This window comes from Electrophorus electricus, chromosome 16, assembly GCF_041902795.1.
Source record: "Electrophorus electricus isolate QZ-2024a chromosome 16, ASM4190279v1, whole genome shotgun sequence".
Lineage (NCBI taxonomy): Eukaryota > Metazoa > Chordata > Actinopteri > Gymnotiformes > Gymnotidae > Electrophorus > Electrophorus electricus.
The window spans coordinates 22,740,001-22,762,076 of record NC_137512.1 but is presented as its reverse complement, the minus strand read 5'-3'; the positions used below and the strand labels follow the sequence as shown (position 1 = coordinate 22,762,076).

The 22,076-nt window shown below is 38.2% G+C and overlaps 3 protein-coding genes across 5 annotated transcripts in view; 1 reads left to right on the top strand and 2 right to left on the bottom strand.

The window, feature by feature from the left end:
* Positions 1-2,390: 2,390 nt before the first annotated feature.
* LOC145651773 (uncharacterized) lies at positions 2,391-4,640 on the top strand. Of its 2 annotated transcripts, none has more exons than XM_081699531.1 (2): positions 2,391-2,608; positions 3,353-4,640. In XM_081699531.1, exon 2 carries the CDS (start codon positions 3,359-3,361, stop codon positions 4,562-4,564), a length of 1,206 nt encoding a protein of 401 aa, XP_081555657.1. In that variant the 5' UTR covers positions 2,391-2,608; positions 3,353-3,358; the 3' UTR covers positions 4,565-4,640. The 2 variants fall into 2 exon arrangements, with proteins under 2 accessions (XP_081555657.1, XP_081555658.1); XM_081699532.1 differs by lacking the exon at positions 2,391-2,608 and adding an exon at positions 2,637-2,763.
* Positions 4,641-4,748: 108 nt separating this feature from the next.
* Positions 4,749-6,066, bottom strand: pyurf (PIGY upstream open reading frame). Its single transcript, XM_027019652.3, has 2 exons — positions 5,914-6,066; positions 4,749-5,305 (listed from the first exon to the last, which is right to left on the bottom strand). Exon 2 carries the CDS (start codon positions 5,099-5,101, stop codon positions 4,886-4,888), a length of 216 nt encoding a protein of 71 aa, XP_026875453.1. The 5' UTR covers positions 5,102-5,305; positions 5,914-6,066; the 3' UTR covers positions 4,749-4,885.
* Positions 6,067-10,149: 4,083 nt separating this feature from the next.
* galnt18a (UDP-N-acetyl-alpha-D-galactosamine:polypeptide N-acetylgalactosaminyltransferase 18a) overlaps positions 10,150-22,076 on the bottom strand; it is a 43,620-nt gene continuing 31,693 nt past the window's right edge. The window contains exons 9-11 of one of the 2 annotated variants that reach the window (XM_035531931.2): positions 21,309-21,404; positions 15,637-15,801; positions 10,151-10,975 (exon numbers count right to left, since the gene is read on the bottom strand). In XM_035531931.2, coding sequence (XP_035387824.1) covers positions 10,829-10,975; positions 15,637-15,801; positions 21,309-21,404 — 408 coding nt within the window. In that variant the 3' untranslated portion in view covers positions 10,151-10,828. Of the gene's footprint in view, positions 10,976-15,636; positions 15,802-21,308; positions 21,405-22,076 lie in introns of both variants that reach the window. The other variant, XM_035531932.2, reaches the window with a different exon arrangement.

Sequence of the window (22,076 nt, the reverse complement as noted above, 5' to 3'; positions counted from 1 at the left end):
ACTCACATACCCATTATAGCCACTTTGGACAGTGGACAGGGGCCAACATGAGCACCCTGACCAGCCTACCTCTGTCATACACAACCTCAAATACATCAAGAACTGAATGTTAACTTGCTGGTTAATATATCAAACTGCTTGACAAGTACTAATGTGACAAGATAATCAATATTTTCTTCACATGTTAGTGGTTTTAATGTTGTGGCTGATTGGTACCTAACTTCATCTACCAAAAAGACAGGAAATGAAATTGAAGCGTGTCTTACAACATTCAAAAATTTTCATGTAATTTAAGGCCAGTATTGACAATGAGAGGATATGCCTAAACTTCCCTGAACATCATGGAGGTTGCTCAGCAAAATCAAAATAAAATCTTGCAGTGCAGATATGAAATAACAGACTACTTGCAATAGCTTTGGCAAGATTCAAGCACAAGTAAGCAAAAATAACATTGCTTTGTCCGGGAAATCTTCGAAAAGCTCCACTTCCTCTGAGTCAGATGGGCCTTGAAGTCCAGCAACGTTGCAGATATCCTCAATGTTTTCATGTACAATGTCAGTCCAATTGGCAAGACGCATATAGGGAGGGTTTAGTTATTTCCAGAAGCCTCAAGGACCAGACATAGCCTTCCAGTAAGCTCCATCTTACTCATAAGTAAAGCAGCTAGATTTAAATAACATGTAACAAACATGTAACATGTAAGCCATTGAGTGAATGCACACCTATGTAATAATGTTATGTGATTCAATGCAGATTCAATGACAACCTGTGGACCGGGTCATGGACTAATGATTTCCATGTGGATTTAAAATTATTGACTGTGCTGTTTGAAGTGAGTCTAAACCTGCACACATAAGAGAGCTGTCAGAAGACCATCAAAGTGTCATGCTGTAGACATTAATATTTCCAGACATACAAAATAAACAAAGATTTAATAAAGTTGTATATACTAAAGACTATATAATTGCACAAAGATTTTATTGAACGTACACTTTGAAATAAATTAATAATAATAAGTAAAATAGAATCACTAGCATAGCCATTAGGTGTGAGTGCTCTTGACACATTCTAAAACACCGGAAAACCTTAAGGTTTATCCTCCATGACACAGTCAGATGGAATGTAGTGGAAGGAATTCAGGAAAAAGACATAGTGTAGGCCTTAGGGGAATGGGGCATCAAAAGCGGAAAATAAATGAGACTCTCCATCAGAAGTAATGCATGCTAGACAACCAGTCAGGCATTAGTATCTAAATGTTCCCTCTGCATCTGATTCAGTGCTTTGGGAACTTTAAAACTGAATTTAAAGTAAAATATATTCTTTATGCAAAGTGCATAATGAAGAAGACACAACACTGCACAAATAAAAATTGTACATGTGAATTTCTGGAATGGATCTTTTTCAGTTCATAGAGTACAATATTTCACATTTGGCTGCAATGCAGAACAATATAGAAGGGGACTACTGAGTAAGCCCTCCACTTTTTGCAGAGGCTTGTGGGACACCCACCTGTAAATACGCATTCTGACGACACACAGGCTGTAATGTTAAATCTGCTTGACATCACCCACACAAAGCACCATGGTGATGTCTGCCAACAGCACAGCACAAAGCACCATCTTAGCTGAACCTGCAGCCTGTGCCTCCAGAAACAGTGAGCTGTGCCCAGTGAACACGTCAGCAACCGAATTCAATGCAGACATAAATATCTTGCTTTTCATAACAGACACACAACTATTCAATTACTATAATGTACAAACTTAAGTAATCATATTCTTTGTTTCCTGAAGCTTTCATCTTACATGTATAATGTGCTTGCATGCATAAATACCATGGTATTTACAGCTAATTGAATAATGGATTTAGTTTTGTGACTAGTATTCTTCCAGTAATAAAATTCTATACATTTTTGTGAGGGCAATCTGGGAAATCAAGAGCTCTACCTAGTGTGGCTGAACATGTCACTTTATCTGTCCAGCAATGTTAGCCATGTAAAATAGTGATGTTTGCCGTGTAAAATAGTGAGATTTTATATTTTGACTCCGAGTCAGACCAGTGCAGACGTCGGTGAGTGTGCCCTGGAAAGGTATTTTCAGAGCAATATCTTCACTGAACCCCGCCTTAAAAGAGGTTAGAAATCACTTTGACTATTGTTTGCTGACGTGATACAGCTCAAAAAGGTTTTAAGACGTTTTCCCACAACAAACCACAATGGGGAGGGTGCCCCCTTTTGTGAGAAAATACATGTCTCAGTCAGGAAACATTGTCGACCCTCTGGTGACGCAAAGAGGACTGTAGCACTGATTCAGAGGGCAGAGAGTTCATGTAATTACCCATCATTTCCCGGGCAACCGGTGAATAGACATTAGCCAAATTAATGGACAAAATCACATTTTTTGCGTTGTTCTCCTCATAAACTAGCCTGCTGACCCCACTAACACCATATAGCTACGTGTTACCATCTTGTTACATGTTATCCATTTCTTTAGCCCAAATATAGCTTGCGCCGCTACAACGTGCGTGCTCAAAGTATCCGGACAAAAAAGAGAAGTGCGCGAAAATAAATCAGTATAGAAGGAGAGGCGGTCACCTTTCCGGCGTTGTCCAGGTAATTTCTTTGTTTCTTCATCCGGATAAAATAATTAAAGGTTTTACATAGCTACTTAAAAAGTATTTCACATATAACGTCTTAAAGAAGTTTTCATTTCTTATCATTTTTAAACCTAACCAGTTGCTATCGTTCCGCAATAGTCAACAGGTGAGGTAAGTGAGCTAACTAGCTTAAGTTTTCCGTAAATTTCTATTAAAATGAAACAGAAAAACTAAAAAAAAAAAAGTCAAGTTAACTTGTGCCTCGTTGCATTTCATTATTGTAAGTGTTAAATTGGTAGAGTAACTAACGTTACCGTAACTAACGTTAGCTAGCTAACGCCGAGCTTTACCTACATGATATTACTGTTTTTAACAGTAAAAGCAGCATGATAAGTTACAGTATTGAACATTGCAAGCAGCATTTATTTGGCCATATTCAGTTAGAGTGATTATTCGTATGCTGAATGTCTTCGTTTGTCAGTTTAAAATTCGTCATTTCTCATATGGCAGCATTTTATGTCGGTTATAAAGAGGCCAGCAATTTCACATTTCAAAGTAACGGTTAATTGTCTCCAGTAAAAACTTGTTTGTTTTTTTTTACATTTTTTTTAGTTATTTTAAAATTGAAAAAGCTAAAATTGAGTATAATGTGACTAAACTTACATCACAACTGAAATGTGACTAACATGTTATACTATAACTAAATCAGAAGTGGATGACAAAGTCAACACTGTACAAAACTGTTGCTTTTATCTTTCAGAAGGAGATGGCTCCCATGAGAGAAGTAGGGGGCATTCTGTTAGCTAATACTTTTGAAGACAGCAAAAAGCACAAACATGCTAAGAAAAAGTCCAAGAAACTGAAAAAGGAAAAGTGGGATAAAGACAAATTGAGGACAAAACATCGCAAGTGTCTGAAAGATGATGCAGGTTGCTGTGACTCAAACATCTTTACACAAATGCCCATGATTAAGAAGAGAAAAGAGAAGAAAAAAACATACTTGAAACTGAATGAAGAGGTCCCACTTTTGCTGACACAGCACAAGAAACTAAAAGCCCCAAAGCAACGCAGACAGCCAAAAGACGGTAATCATGCTGTGGACATACACAAGCTCGAGTTTGCTGTCCAATCAGCATCAATTAAACAGGAGCACATGCAGCCAATTGTAGATAAATATCATGAAAGCTTAATACCAAAAGACAAGGTAAGAAAAAAGAAGAGGGTTATATTCAACCTGCTTCCAGAGGAAATTCATCCTAAACGTCAAACATCTCAAGATCCTTTCGCAGTAAGAGATGACATTAAAGCACAGACCTCCTCCACAGACAAACTTGCCCGTTTTTACACTGTGTACTCTCACAGTGAAAGCCGCAATAAGCTGCCATTTGAAGAAAACGGTGTGGAGTCCCAAAGTACATGTGAGGACATCAACAGTCAAGACCTATTCATCACACAGAAGTCCTTCTGTGATTCATATGTAGACATCTGCAGCAATTCCAGCATGAATGAAGCTGCTGCTCTTCCAACATACCAGCAGAGCATGCTGTGCAGGTCATCAACACCAGAGAGGCCATCATGCAAGCAGACAGTTGAAGCTTCAACTCAGACAGAAAACTTCTTCACCCCAGCAGTTGCTACCTCCTTCAGGCTTCATAATCAGAACACAGGGTCCATGTGCATGGAGGAAGCAATGGACTTGAGTCTACCTAACAGAGCCAGACAAGAACATCAGTACGACAGTAAACCTGCCAAATACCTAGGTCATCCAGAACTTAAGATAACGGATGATACATCAAGTAATGACAGTAGTTTTCCTTCAAAGGCCAAAGCTGACCTGACCCAACTGAAGGTGGTTCAGACACGACTTAATGAGTCTTTTTTCTTTAAGGTAAAGGGAGAGGGGGATTTACCCAAGCCAAGGTCACCTTTAATGAAGCTCACAAGGAATGAGGAGAAGAATTCAAAGAAGTAAGCAGCATTGGTGGCAGAGAAACCACTCCATCCAAAATTCAAGGTTGTGTATTTGTTTATGAAAAATGTTTCAACTTCAAGTTCCTTGAACTTTGTGTTCTTTTGACTGTTTTCAGTACACACACACAGAATTGTTATAATAATTTATAGTATGAAGAGGTAATAAAAAATGTGTAACCCATAGCTATTCAGAGATAATTTCTTTATTAGTACACTTAAGTGTTCTCAAGATTTTACATATAGCTTGATATACTCAGGAATGCAAGTTTGACCACTTTTATATTGTTTAAATAAACCTTTATCGTGCAACTAAACCAATACTTTAATTGTGTCGGAAAAGCTTGATTCCCATCCATTTCCACATATGGAAAAAAACATAAACAGGTATTGTGACTGGCAGCAACAGACTATAAAAACAGACACTGCTCGTGCTTGTGCAACCCTGGGGGAAATTGTCATCCACACTCGCAGAGTACATGAGTCCAAATAAGGACAGAATTGGTACCAGTACAGTTACAGTAGAGAGTGAAAACAGCATTGTAGCAGTTTTTGTTTAGTGCATGAGAAAAGAACAACAACAGGTTAACGTGGTAAATCCACCTAAGATTGAGTGGGTTCTTCAGTTCCCCCTGCCTTCTTTATCAAACGTGCATCTTGAGGAATCATATTAGGGATGCCGTCTTTTATGGGATATGCGATGCCAAGCTCTTCATTGATTAGTTCATTTGTTGCTTCCTCATACCTAAAAACAGCCAAACCATGTTAAAATGTGTAACCGGAGTTCCATGTTTCTCCAACTGCAAAATGCATTTGTGTGCAAGTACAACATTTAAGATAAACTTTCAATACTTTTTCTATACACATTTACTTTGACTTTTTAGCTTAAGTATTCTAATACGTAACTCGGTTTTGTATGCAGGATTTGGTCTGTGTAATATCACATGAAGCTAGTCTGTACTTCTGTTGTTAAGCTGCAGTTAGAAAAACGCAAGAAACAATTCTCCGTAAAAAGGAATTTTAAATGTGCCTGATTGAATTTTAATTTTGGTACCGTACAAGTCATTAAGGACCATACCTAAGAGGTTTTTTGGATAGAGGACATACAAGGAACTCAAGTAAGGAAACGTCGAATGGCTGCTCAACGTTGTTCTTCACCCCAGCGTCACAGAAGTTTCTGTTGTAATTCAGGAAAGGTCGAACTATTCGCAAAACCGACCCGACACTCAGAGTTTTTTTAAAACTACAAATTTCTGTAGCTAATATTCTTAGTGCATTCTGAGACATGTCAAAACACGGCTTTTAAAAACTAAAACGAATCCAGTAAAACCTTTGCGTAAACGTTTAACTCACCGGAAATACACAAGGTGCGTCGGAAATATTGTTCCTGAACAGTAAAATCTCAGGCTGCATACGTTCCTGTTAAGCAGTGACGTCTGTATAGAATAGGATTAGATAACTGTAGGATTAAATTATACATATATTTTAGAAGCCAGTGACCAGTGTTCCAAAACATATATTCTGTAAATAACTATGCTGTAATGTAATTTATACCACGCCCTTACCCGCAGGCTAGGCGACTTTTATAGTGACCACTAGGTGCCAGTCACAGTACATTTTCTTTCCAAATGCTAAATAATAAGAATAAGGCTCTGTTTGAAATAGTCTACTGTATACTGTATACTACATACTGCACTCAGTATATACTGTATACTAGATACTGGTCCCCGCAGTAGTATGAAGTATAGTTTCCAGTATACGACAAACGGAAACTGCATGAAACTGCATGAAACTCTTGCTGTCCAGAGGCTCTCCTGACAGCCAGTGGAAGTTTGTTTCACAATCTGGGAGCCAGGACAGAGAATAGTTTCGATTAATGTCTTACAGTGACGTACTTTAGGTTTGCAGTACTCAAGGTACAGACAAGTCTTTGACCATTGTAGTCATATTAGGAGGGGCTGGTTCATTTTTTGGCTTCATAGGCAATCATCAGGGGATTAAATTTGATGTTGGCAGCTGCTCGAAGCCAGGGAACGCGGTAGTGGCGTGACGTGCGAACTTCGGAAGATGGAAGATTAGTCATGTCGCTGCATTCTGGATGAGTTGTAGAGGTCTGTTGGCCATTAGAGGAAGACTAGCATGTAGCGAGTTGCAGTAGCCTAGGTTTGAGATGAACACCTCCACTAAAACTAAATATGTCCCTTCCAGAATTAACTTCTGTGCTTTGGGACTCAGCAAGTATCACAATTTGCAAATATTTTCAGTAATACAGTCCATCTCACTGGTCCCATTCCAAACAACGTAGAGCCAGAAGAATAACTTTCATATATGGCTTGGAGGCATAAGTAAATGGGTCTGGTGGGTTTATGTGATTGTGTTTTCTGAGCTCTGGACATTCAGAAAACACTGTAGGAATACAGCAGAGCTCTCCAAATACCAGTTTTTCTAGTGAACATTGTCTTTGGACTTTCTTTAAACTTAAAAAATATTAAAAAAAAAGATATTTAGACTCATGGGGACGATGCCCTAGGAAGCTAGTGAGCGTTCGTTTCAGGACATCAAATAACAGCAACATACATTATTTTCTAAGATAAACCAATAAAATAAATGTATGGGATATGCCACCACTAAATGCTATTGTTTTAAAGCCTATATTTTGGCACAAAATATAGTCATGTTATGTACAGTAATGTAGGATAACCAGCCACTAAAACACCCAGTTTTTTTTAACCTACATTCTATTAAGTGTATCTGTGTATTAAAGTACTTGTAAAGGTGTATTTTGTAAGTATACAGTTACAAACTGTTGGCATGTATGTGTGTTTTTAGGGTTGTGTCTCCCTAGCTTCACTTCATCCCTGTTTCAGTTTTCTGTGTGCACATTTAAGTGCTGGTTAAATGGTTAACAGTAGTGTTCCTTTTTAAAAAAAGATTTTTTACACATGTTGATAAGAATGTGCCACAACCCTGCAGTGGTCCTGTGGCCGTAAAGGATAACTCAAATAAGTCATGGCATCAGATGGGTTACAGACTTTGTTTCTAATAAAGTGGGCAGTGCTTTGTAGTTGACATTACTTTTACTATAATACATTATATGATGCATATTCTACACTTAGTAGGTTAAGCAAATTGCTGTGTTGCCCAAAAGTAATTCCCTTGCTGCTATGTGAGGTTGATAAAGTAATTTTTGTATTCACTATAATTCTTAATTGCTTTGCTCCATCTACAGAGCTGCATACAGTAGACAAAATCACATAATGTGTGCTCTCTGGAAGATACTGTAGTTTATTAATGTCAGAAGGTGATGCCTCTTCTAACTTCCAGGTTAGCAACTGCTGACCTGACATTTCCCTGGAATGGTAACAATCACTTAAGAGGCTCCTGGCTTTTACTGGTGAAAAACATTTTAATATTGTCATCACATAAACAGCAAAATGGAGGCTCTTCCACCCCAGTAACCTTGATTTATAAAGGGGCTCAAAATTAACAAGCTAGGGGCATAAATGAAATCTGGTAAGTCAATGATAAAACACAATCCAGTGTGGAAAGAGCTCAACACTATCATCATCAGGGCAGGCACAAGGTTCAGTTGTGCCCTGTGGTCAGTGCTAATTGTAAATAACCTTGCCTTGTTGGGCCTGTTTTTGTTTGAAGTCATCAACAACTGAGCCTTTGAATATCAGGTGTCTCTAGCTATGTACATCTCCCTTGGCATTAGCACTAATTTACAGTAGTATTTTAGCAGATCACCTTTAGAATTGGTCTTGGTTTTAAGACTTGGTCTTGGTTTTAAGCTTCTATTCATCCCTCTGTGAATCTGTTTACCTTTGCACATGCATATCTATACTCTTTTTTATAGTTTCAATGTCTTACTTTTGCTGAAGTGACTCATATAAGATAAAACCTAAAATACACCACCCATCCCTCCCAAAAACAGGGATGTCTTTTTTTGAACACAGAAAAAAATCCAAATTCTGGCTTTGTGAGCCTGTGTATGTTTCTAGGGATGTCTTTAGAAGGGTCTCCTCTGTGAAGATGTTTTCTCAGCATCCTAATGTTCTAACATTAGAATGTTCTCAGTTTACTGGAGAAGCTTAGTTTGGATTGTGCTGACCTTAAGAGGTCAAACCATACTGCAGGGAACATACATTTTTCACAAATACAAAAGTAGAACCTCTTCAAATCAAGAGGGAGTGTACACATACTTTAAACCTCTGACAAAGCCGAAAGGTCTTCTGTGTATTTTAGCTTTGAATGAGGCTTTAACATGTTAGTGGCCTTCAGTGTCCTAACGATCTATTTCCTATTTTAGTTCTTCATCTTCAGGGTCTATCAGGACAAAGGTGATCTTTTCATTTCAGATGTGAAATTTTGATATTTTTTAGATGTGATGAAGATTGTAGCATCAGTGAGAAAGCTTGCAGAAGTTTCACTGTGCTTCTGTATGATTTAAAATGTTTCAATTAGAGTATTTTGTATAGGAATTCATATCCAGTGTAATATTTTTCAAAGTGAACTCATAGGACATTGAGGCCATGAAAACGATTGTCATCACAAGTTGAATTATCTGGAAGGATATCAAAAATAATAAATACATCTCAGTATATGACTAGACAGACAGTAAACAGACATACTCTTGCTCAACAAGATCATTAGGCCAAGGCAAATATAATGACCAGGAACACAGATTAAAAAAAAATCTTAATAGGGCTATTGAGTAGAGAAAAAACACAGAAGCATTAATGAGCATGTGAGGGAGACAGATGGCGATTATCCGTGGAGGGGCACCTCCCAGTCATATACTGCTGGGTGCACACCAGCATCAGTAAGCACTCACCTTTTCACTTGCCAGAAAATAGGTGCTTGTCTGGCCTCAGTCATCAGCAGAGCTTTTGAAATGTTTGAAATGTACTTCAACGTATCGTACCATCTAAAGGTACCATGCTGTAGTCTGTTCTGGCCCTGTCTCCATCTGACTTTCGCCATAAAAGATTCCGGATGCTACAATTATTCCTAGGGTTCAGTCCTATATATACACAAATATTGTACTCTTTTTTCCTTCATACACTCCACCAATAACAGTCACCTGTGCTATATCTCAATGCCTTGGTTTCACAAGTTAGTGAGTGTATTTTTCATGAAATGATTCTGGTGGAGCTAAAGGGTTAAATGGCTCTCTACATCTCATCTTATTGTTTATTTATTTATTTATTTATTTATTTATTTTTTTAAAGATAGTGCTCAAAGTCATTCTTGCTTTACAATCATCTAATGCTCTTTATGCTAGAATGGGTTAATGCCTCCATTAGGTATATGACCCCTCAAGTTACTTTTGATTAATGTGGAAGGTTTGTCTCCAGGGTGTTAAAGAAGGAGAACTACTATTATCACTGTGCAGAAAATGGCTTTGTCTGCACTGTTAAGGAGGATCTTTAATCTCTGCCCATCATAAAGCTCCTTTTATGGGCGTCAAAGCAGAGTCCATACCAGGATAAAAGTTAAAAAAGGCTCAGAACAAAGCAATATAGAACCAAAACACCACAGTAAAGAATGTCATATTTTTTCTTTCAACATTTTTATTAAAGTTCTTATAAATACTATTTACATTTACAAAATATCATTTTGTGACATAAGCCCCTCAAAACTGTAGAACTGAATTTCATCATATGCATTAGCTACGCACCTGAGATGCCAAGAGGGTGGAAAAAAACAGACAAAACGAACATGGGAATGTTGCAAGCACATGCTACACAGTAGCAAAAATACTCATTCAATACAGCTGTATGACATACAATCTTAAAATACATTCAAGCAATTCTGAAAACACTCACTAATTGCTCTAAATCAATTCTGTATAAAAGAGATTTTTACCATGTATTTCAGTTGATTGACAAAGACATCAAGGTGCTTACAGGTTCCAGTAGCATAACATAGTACTCGCCAGTCACCAAGGCCATGTTTAGACAGAGAACAACGATGCTTGAATAGATTTTTCTTGTATTGTGGCTTGATTTCTGTTTACATAAATGATCAACATGTTATTCTTTGTGGGAAGGGCTGTGTCAGCATAATGTTGCTGGGCTGACAAGGTCATCCATGTCACACTTTACTTAAGAATTCAAGATACACATAGCACTAGATATGAGGAAAAAACAGATTTGAATGCCTTTCTAAACATGGCCTTGGTATATAAAGGGAAAAAGTTTGCTTTAGTCTTGTTTAATCAAAAATCCAGTGTCATATCGAAATTCACCACTGTTTCACAATCTCAGAGAAATTTACCAGTCAGTATGTTGGTAATTGTCCATTTTTGGTCAGTGCATTTCTTTAAGGTGAGCTTATAACCGTACTCTGCTTCGCCACTCTGAACCACCTCAAGACAGCGGCTTGACTCTTTGTTCTGTATGGATCCCCCCTAAAAGAGACAGAAAATCTCATGAGGTCACCAGAAAGTCGTTATGACCTCATGGGGTCACCATGCTTCAATCGTTATTATGGTAGCCTCATGTTTCAGGAGGAGAGATGAGGTCACCATAAGCAGACAGATCACCATGAGAGATCTTATTTTGGTTCCCTGACCTTGCTGTGGTGTTCTTTTATTAGTTGTCAAACTATCAGTAAAGGTGGGAGTATTAAAAGTTTTCAGAACTAGTGATATTGTAAAATTAATCTATAACAGCACCTGCTCTCTGTGAAGAGAGCTATGGGTTAGGGGATAACTGAACAACTGAATCAGAGTCATATCAAAATCTTGTCTAAAGGTCTTGAAATATACAGTTTATGGACAGTAAATACATCATGCACTGCAACAGAACCTTGAAAATCATGTTTTTTAATCGTGGAGTCCTTAGCCATGTACAGAACAATGTCAGAAGAACAGTTATGCTTGAGAATGAGAGCCTTCAAGCATCTTCTATGATCCACTACTCAGGGGGCCTCGCGGGAACAGCTGAGAGATGAAAGTCAGAGCTATGGGCGAAGATGTTCCCACATCCAAAATCAAATCTCATAAAGACAGAAGCATTCCTCCTGCCTTACTGTGCAAATCTACATGGAGCGTAACTATGGTTGAAGAGCTAGAACGTGATGGTTTCAGGATCAAACATGCATGTGAAGGAATAGTTAGACAAATCCTAAATTTACACAATATTTTAACAACCCCAAATGTAGTCATTTAGCTACGCCATGTATGGTGTCCAAATTTTGCTTTCGTTTTACATTGGAGCTACAAGGCAATTATAGTTAGTAAGGGAAATATAGCATACACCCACCAATTAGCATTGTGCATAACTGCATGGTAAATTCCCAACAAACTTCATTCAAAAGACATTATGGGGTTAATAATATTTGTAATAAACAGTTTCATAAAACAAATTAAAAACAATCAAAAAAGTGACTGTAGTTTCAAGTACAACATTTAACTATACTTTTCTCTATTTTTTATCGATAACTGCTGTACAGTGTCAAAAATCACATAAGATAATGTATCTGAGATTAATTAACAATAATGGGTAATAAGATAATATTACTCATTAACTGCATTAACCTTGTAGTTCCGCTACAAAACTAAAAGAAAAATTGGATGATGTTGATTAGACACCAAACTTGTCTAATCAACTACATTTGGAGTAAGTAGGGGAAAAAAAAGAACTATTCTCTTTAAAGTTGCTGCTTCTTATTTAGGGCTTTGCTGCGATAATTGATAATTAAATATGGACAGTGAGTGAATGTGAATGTAGGAATGGATTTGTACCCCTTTTCCTACCCAAAGCCATTTCAAGAAATTACAAACACTTCCTCTCTCTGTTTAGAAATCAGTACCCATTCTCTTATCTTTAAAGCACAATCAGGCATGCCCCATTAAAACCCCTCGGGGTCCATGGCATTGATTTTGCAGGGCAATTATGCAGACAGCGTTAATCCAAACCAGCCAGCTAGTCAGTGCAACAGGGGTTTTATTCTCTTCTAGATTCCACTTATGTGTAATTGCTTTATATGCAGTCTTCCTTAATGAAATCAAATGAAAGTGATTTGTATTGGAAATAACACCAAAGGCTTTCAATATAATATACAGTACCTGTAATATACAGTACCATTTAATATACAGTACCTATAATATACAGTACCATTTAATATACAGTACCTATAATATACAGTACCCTTTAATATACAGTACCTGTAATATACAGTACCATTTAATATACAGTACCTATAATAACCAGTCCCTATAATATACAGTACCATTGAATATACAGTACCTATAATAACCAGTATCTATAATAACCAGTACCTATAATATACAGTACCATTTAATATACAGTACCTATAATAACCAGTACCTATAATATACAGTACCATTTAATGTAACAAGATAGCGGGGGGAGACCAAACAGAGGGCGATTCTGGTAGTAATTATGATGGAGATTTCTTTTCCCCAAAAAGTCCAGTGACAGGAGCATGATGCCAAAAGCTGACAAAATATATATATAAATTCAGTCATCAACGTCAACAGAGAATTAAATCCAATTAAGGTAACCTAACGTGCTTCCAATTATGGCATTCAATCAACGTGTCTCTCTCTTGCTTTCCAACGCCACTCCTTATATTTAGTCTTCGCCCCTTAGACCGGACCATTCCAGATACATAAATGACTAAATTCATAATAGTTCTCCCCTATGGTTCAAAATAAAGGCTATCATTTAAAACACTTTCCCATTATCCAAAATTCCCTTATTAAAATAAATATACCCATATCCAGACACATAAAGCCAATAATCACAATTTTATCCTCCCCCTTTCTACTTGGAAAATTACCTGCTCCAATAACGTGAACCAAAGACTACAAATTCTTCTCAATTCTAGGCACGACTCTTTTGAGTCGTCACCCTTACAATCACTGAACAAAGTAGGTATATGCTTTGAACCCAAACTCCCCTTACCTTATTACAATAAATATATCTATACATACACATATACATTAACTTAATCGTTATCTTCATAGTCAGTTGGCCACCCTGAACAATGTAAGACTATTACAATTATCATTATTTTACAGAACTCCAGCAAATGGCAAGTTTGTTCCTTCTAATAGCGGTGTAATTAGAATAAAAGTTTTTCAACCCTATGTATTGTCCATGTTATCCCTCTAATGTTTAGCTCTCCTGTTTGTCCACATGGAACGGGCCAGAGTCTTGTTACAGAAATATTTAATGATATTTAATAGTTAAAATGGAATTGAGATTCCATGGAATGCTGAGGTCACAGCTTGCTCCAGCCTACTGTACTACAACCAAACCCAAATACGATCTTGTTACCTAAAATCTATCAACACATCAACTGAAAAACAATCCGAACCGAACCTAATACTTTTTAAAGTAACCTGACCATAATCAAACAGGTCGATCTATATTTTGCATCAGTCCAAAAGTATCAAAAATATCTTATACTTAGAGTAAAGTGGCTGACTGCTGTTCTGAGCTTTGGAACCTCTGAACTCTGCCACACCTGTCTTAGGCTATGCTTGGCGCAGTGCAGGAGTAGCATGTCAAAACTTTACATCACGAGTCCTGCTCAGGGTAACCCAGCTTCAGACTTCACACATAGCTGCTGCTGCTGTGCTGTGTGATGTGCTCATGTTACATTCACTTTAACATCACTCTTCAGATGAATCCTATCCCCATTACTGTTACCCAGCTGCAGTACCAAATGTTCTTAAATAGCTCTTAAACTAAATATCTCAGCAGAAAACAGGTCTGTTAAGGAAAGCACAATTATGCTTTTGGGTATAAAGTCAAGCAGACAGAAATATATGCACAGACATTAGATAAAAACAGGCTGTTTCTAACTCCTTTTGAAGTGTGTCCCTTGAATCCAAAGACTACTCACTTTCTCATTAGCCTCCTTATCAGCGATTCAGAGTCTGGGACTGGTCACTTTTTCTCCACCTTGGGCCCCGTGAGCTGCGTGTGTCAAAAGGCCATGCGACGCAGTCACCTCATCTGGAGGAGTTAATGTTAGACCTTCCCCCCAGGGCCAGACTGATGTCTTTTGGACCTGGCTGCGATTGCCAGTAGTGCTGCATGACTGTGCTGGGCTGTGCTGGTGCTCTCTAGCTCCTCCCTTAAGAGGATGGCCACAATAAACAGTTGGGATGCAGTTCACACCCTTCGAGATGACAGCTCCCAACATAAACTGACTGGAATACTAATCTCTGTCTCAGACCCAATATATGGATCAGACATTATTCCGCTCGTGTTACTGAGGGAAGTAGATGAGAGGCAAACAGAGGAAGTGGAGATGTCTGCAATATTCCAGACCAGAATCGGAATTTAATTAGATGACGTATAGAGAACATAGCACTAGCACACAGAAAGTACATTGGATTTCTAGATGCTTAATATTTGATAAACATCCAAGTGAGTCTCATGTTTTTCAGTTTCATCTTGACATGGATGATAACAGCTGGTACAAACAAATGCACAGTCAGTAGAAGCAAATGATTACCATTTGGAAGATGACATTCACAAAACCTTTCTGACTTGGACAGAGAGCTCCACATTTTCTACTAAAGCAGTAGTGCTATAATGATCAGGCAAGACCAAATGCAGTGTATGAGGAGGCAGTGGTTCATTGAAGAATAATGGGTTTTAATGTAAAGAGGATGCTGATGGCCTTTTGGAATAAAAATGACTGCAGGTTAACTGTAGAGTCTGACCATACACACCACCCCTTTAACATGTTCAGTACATCACTAGCTTTTAGCTTCCTTAGTAACTACTCTGCAGGGTACAACGATTCATTAATTCTGAGTTAAAACTATAGTTCACAGCTTTGGGGAGACTACATCCTACTATTAACATAAAGTGAAAAAACATTTTTTGGTTTGTTTATCTGCTTATGTTTTCTTTTTTTTTCACTGTTCTTTGTTTAATGAATTACAGCTGCAATGTGCTACACATTAGCGTGACAGCTGATTGTGTGATAAGCACATATGACATCATGTGACTGCTCTGCAGCATATCTCAGCCTGCAGTAGGATGTTGAAGGGGAGCAGGGGATTGTGGGCCAGGAGCAGACCTGAGTAAATAGCCAAGAAAGCTTCATACGCTTGTTCCCAGCGTAGCTGCACTCAAGAAGCCGCGGGTGCCCGTTCACGTCCACCAGGCACTTGTTATCGTCGTCGTCGATGGTTGGACTCAACATGCCTACGCGTAACTGCCGAGAACTGGTGTAGTACACATTCTGAAACAAGCCAGGAAAGCAGGTTTCAGTTCTCCAACTTAAAGGCATTACATGCATACCTAAAGAAGTAGAAAAGTACATTTTAGCATGAATTAAAAAAAAAAAATGTGCATGTGAATGTGGAGATGTGTTTCTGTGTGAACATTTTAAAGATGTTCACTAACTGGTGGGTATCTTACTCATTATACAGTTGTGCAACACGAAAAGAAAGAGTGACTTAAATTTTCAATCTCAAGGCCATGCACTCAGCTGACTGTCACTATGACACTATGGGGCTAATGAGGGACTGATTGTTCAAGACAGGTTACATTTATTGAATGATAATGTTCGTTCCCTACGCCTTTCTTGTCCTCTGGATGATAATCAGAGCGCAGCTTTTGGCAGTGCCTTTTGGTCTGAAATACAAGACCTGTTCCAGGTCTTACAATATCTTACAAAAACAGATGCTAAAATTCATGTGGAATTAACTGCCTTGTGTGTTAATGAAGATATCTGAGGAGCAGCATGTGGTGATAGTAACTGGAAGCTTTAAATCCTTTAACATGCTATGTGCTTGCTTTGGATCATTAATGCAAATATCATCCCGCTAAGCCTCTTTAATCATTGACAATGATACTTTAGTCCATGTACCAATTGGAAAACAAGACCCTTCTGGGAGAATTCAGGCTAGTCGGAATATTTAAAGCCTTGTCAGGATATTCAGGCTTGTAAGGTTATTTAAAACCTTGTGTTGTTAAAAGCATTGGAGTAGCCTTCATTAGGTTTCATGTCACTTTTTTTAGACTCACTGACCATGTGACCGGTTCTAGGCATATTTTCCACAATAACCCCAGGAGGCATTAGAGCAATCAGATAATCTTGGCTGTAAGTGCTAAAAAACAATGATAGTGGCTCTGCCATATGAAAATGTTAATTTTGGTGATGATTTTGGGAAAGGAGCCCACATATGCAAAAGAATCGAGTGTGTGGATTTTGTTCATAAAAGACAGACAGTTGTACTTGCAAACATATGAAGCATCGCTAAGAATTGCTGCCTAAAATAAGCAGCAGCGCAGTTCCCACGGAGAGCGCTCTCCTTGACAGAAGCGAGTCGATATTGATCTTGGTGTCTCTAGAGGCAGAATATGTTTTCTGCAATACTTGCAATGGTATGCTATTTTTACCAGCAGATGTTCAGCACTCTCCCTCTCCCCCCTGGGAACTGTTTAAATCTGTGGACTCTGGAAAGGTACGAATTCAACTTAAAAAGGGTTTTTTTAAGTGGAAAAGGTCCTGTGGACACAAAGGATAAACAGACAGGGGAAAACCACAGCAACAGTGTATTCACAAAATGAACAGTTCATATCCTTCTGAGCCTTTCACCAACACTGAAGAGTAAAACAATGGCAAAGGAGTAAAAAAAGACATCTAAAAAGCCAAAAGAGAAGAACTTCACATAGTTTTCTTGCCTTAGAAACAGGTTTTATGCTCAGTGCTGTAGTGCTCTATTGCTGCTAAACTAATGGAAGAAAATGCTGTATGTGAAAGGGAGATCACAATCCACAGACAGACAAGATAAATGCCATTCATTAGCTGTCAACCAATAAAGGTTTTTCAAAGCCAATTTGTAAATCAGTGTGGCCAATGACTGATATAAGGCAAATATTACACAGCTTTCATCAGCTTTCATACAACCTTACTACACAACTAACAGCCTGCTATGCTTTACTTGTATACAAAAGGATTTCTAGGAACATAACTCTGAACGTTTCACCTGAACATGTGACCACCAGTCTACAGTAACCCTATTTTAAAAAGCACAATAAGAAATTAATTTAAACTAATTTGCCTTTCATAATGGCTTTGCAGCTTTTGTAAGTGAAACATCTAACTGAACCATAAATGCATTCAGATTTTTAAATGAGAGCTCTTCACATCTTAAGAAGATGTACAGTGTAGCGAGTGTAATAGTCGCACAAAACATTTGAACATGACAAAGAAAGGTTCATAGAAAACTGAAAAAGTCACTCTTCAACAGTCATTAGTAAATTTCACAGAAAACAGCAATCATAACAAAAATTAACAAAACTCCGGTTTATACATGTGGTAGTGGTAGCTCAGTGGTTAAGGTACTTGACTGGCAGTGAGTAGTGGTACCTCAGTGGGTAAGGTAGTTGACTAGTAATTGGAAGGTTGCTGGTTCAAGTCCCACCACTGCCAAGCTGGCACTGTTGGACCCATGAGCAAGGCCCTTAACTCTCAACTTGTACTCAGTTGTATTTGTAAGTTGCTTTGGATAAAAACATCAGTGGAATCTCTGCTATATTTTGTAGCTGAGGGAATAAGGTAGTAGTTATAGCACATCATTCCCGACAGCCATGTCATTCACCATACCCAAAGTGTTAAAGCACTCAACACAGAGCTGATGCACTGAAACCAAAAACTGAGCTAAATGAACTTTAATGATGAGAAATTAATTTTGAATTAACTTTTAAATGAACAGAACTGATTCATATTGATTGTCTGATCATAAATGTGCAATGTCTGATAATATATTTGTTTAATAACTGTTTTAATTATGAAACCATTGGTAATGTACTTTGCAAAGTGAAATAGCTAACACTATTTGCAATTTGTGAATCAGACACAGCTAAAGAAGTATACTAAAATTTTAAAATTGTGTTTGTGTTCAGTTATTTTTAACATAAAATGTTAATAAACGCTAAATTAAGCATGGAAACTAGAAAACAAATGTTCTAATTTAATAAACAAATAAGGTTTATCACCATCTTTGACATGCGGTTACTAAATGATGCATAGATGCCACTACCATCATACGAGTCAACTTTGTCTTAATCATGATTTTGTTTTGGATATCATCCTCTTCTTCTTTGGTGGGTGATGACGATATCCTGAAAAAGTACAATATTATCTTGATATACTGGCCTGTCGATATATCGGTCAATCATTACTATTTGTTATGTTTATATGCACAATATTTTAAAATTCCATGGCTATTTTACTTTCAGAGCAAACAGAAGACGCATTTAAATGAACCAAAACTGTGTAATTGCTGAGAAGGAAATCTCCTAAATTTGAGAAACACAAGAAACAGTGTACATCTCTCAAATGTTAGCAATAATGCTTCTGTCCGTACATGCCATGCATATAACAGCATAAGCATAGAGCAGATAACCATCTAGCTATTTCAGGCTGCAGTTAGGACAGAGCTGATGGACTAGTGAAGGCAAACAGTGGCATTTCACAAGCTATACAGATAATGCACACATATTTTTCAAAAGCTGTTAGCTGGCTACAGGACTACTGCAGTGCATTGCTTGGCACCAGTTTGTCTCCTCAAATTATGCATGTGTGTGTAGACATATGCATGAAATCAGTAGGTGGTAGTACTTCTGCTGAACGGACAAAATCATACTGACAAATTCTCTCTGTTTCTATCACACTAGACACCTCAGTTCCCACTGATTTCCTGGTGAACCAACAGCTCTTGGCTGTGGCCCAATAACGGGGAAGCAGTGCTGGACTGCACCTTATCATCTACAATCATTAGTTAACTCTGGATATACCCTCATCTCCCAGCGAGAGCTACCCCTACTGGACAGAGTGCTGGGCAACTCTTTTTGTGATGGTTGTGCTGGTATTTACGAAGATAGTTTATGCAGTATTACCAAGCAGTATAAAACAGCACTAGGAGGCCAGTGGAGTTTCACTGACAAATAGTGAACTGCTTTATGGATTAAAGTGAAAGGAGGCCTATCTTCTCTTTTCGACAAGAAAACATGTCCTGCATGTCTCCATGAAACACTGCAGTCATTTGTTATATGGAAGGAACACACAGAAATGCAAGTCCAGGAGATATAAAACATCACAAGGAAAAGTGAGAGGTGCTTTCTAGTGAATGACTTTTCCATAAAAGCAACAGTTGACATATGCTGAGTCACAATTTATAATATTGTTGCCCTAACTAGGCTGTAGATGACAGACTGACTGTTACCTGGAGTACGGAGAAGATGGAGATGTACAAATACACTTTCCCACTTAATGCCTGTAACTGCTGCGCAGCTGGTACATAATGTGTCGTCTAGCAAGATAATTATTTTCACGATTACTCACAACAGTAAATCGGTATGTAATCAGAAAGAAGCAAAAACAGACAATATGAATGCATTTCTGTAAGTATACACTCTCTGTAATCACTACAGATAAAAAGCAACATAATAAAATATCCAAAATAACACACTTATTTTAGTTCAGCGCAGTTCACGTGTTGGGCTTAATCTTACACTCGTGGTTTTTCTGTTCATTTTCCTTATGCCATGCCATTTGCCTATCATACCTATATTAAATCCATATGGAGTATTCCTATATGGCATTGCTTAAAATAGCCTGCCAGCTCACAGCTGAGACATGCGTGGGCCAGTGCAGCCTAGTGAACGGTAGAGCAACTTCTATTGTTTCTGCTGCCGTCATAATGTATTCCAACTAATAATGTGTTAGTGTGGAAATAACTAAATAATATCCATGCATATGCTTCCAATTATTCAAAATTAAGTGTATGTTTATGACTGAGCAGCACTAAGAGCATGATGAAATATAGAAAAAAAGAAACAAAAGCAACAATTGATGACTAGAGATTTCCAATCCAAATTTTAGTTTAAACCAACACATTTTGGCACATAGGCCTTCATTAGGCTTGAAGGGAATAATGATTGCATAGAAACTCAAATACACAAAGAATAGGAAATATAATTTATAAACAACCGCTAAAATGGGTGCAACATCCACATCTTAATAGAATCTTCTAATCAGAACTAAGGATGTTACAGATTCAGCCAATACAGAGCTGAAATAAGCAACTTTCAGCTGTTATTTAGTTCTTACATGTCTTGGAAAATAGATCGTCAAGAGCCAAGAGCTAAACATAAAAAGACAAACCACCAACATTTCTTACTTTACAACAGCTACTATGCCACCGTTATTCCCTTCAACCCTGATTAAAGCCTATGTGCTGAATCATGTTGGTTTAAAATGAAGTGTGGATTTGAATACTCTAGTCACCGAGTGTTGCTGTTTCACTTCTTTCCACAGTTTTTGAACATTCCAAACATCTTGATGGACAGTGAATTTGCACCAGATCACTTTTTCCAAAAAGCACAATGAAATATGACAGATATAGGCAGAGTCATTTGAGAGTCACTCAGTCAATTTACATAAGATGAGGGCATAAATTCACATAAGATTAAAGCTTTCCGCTTGAAGCTCGATAGTTGCTGGCACTACAAAATCAGTGCTTTTCTACACTTGCTGATCTGTTGGGTACAATTTAGGACTGACAGTGTACCCAAAACAGCAGCAATCCATTAAGGGGTAGAGTGAGGCAGCATCTCAGGACATTAACAAAGTTTTACAAAGTTTATTGTTGAATGACACCCAGATTAGCCAAAGAAAGGACCTAGGAAAGGGCCGGCAGTCAGGGGCAGGCAATACAGAGCAGACTGACCACTAACCTGCGGAGTCATGCCGTGGCAGAGGTACAGGATAGGGATGTTGTCAGAGTCTGGCCCTTGGTCCACACACAGATCCGGCCTCAAGTCATTCTTTAGCTGTGCGCACACATACACACACACACACACACACACACACACACACACACACACACACACACACATACACACACACAAACACACACACACACACACACACACACAGACACATACACACACACACACACAGACACAGACACATACACACACACACACACACACACACAGACACATACACACACAAAAACACACACACACACACAGACACATACACACACACACACACACACACACAGACACATACACACACACACACACACACACACACACAGAGACACATACACACACACAAACACACACACACACACACACACACAGACACACACACACACACACACACACACACAGACACATACACACACACACACACACACACACACACAGACACATACACACACACACACACACACAGACACAAACACACACACACAGACACATACACACACACACACACACACACACACACACACACACACACACACACACAGACACATACACACACACAAACAGTCAAAACTAGCAGATCAGGCCAATTCTGTTTATCCACAACAACCAGAGAGAAAAGGGCAGATTATAAATTCTGAAGCCATTTCTCTCATTCTGCCTGCTAATGGCCAATATGCTATCCAGAAAGCCCTGGAGCTTAGCCTGTCTTTGTCCTCATTGTGGAGC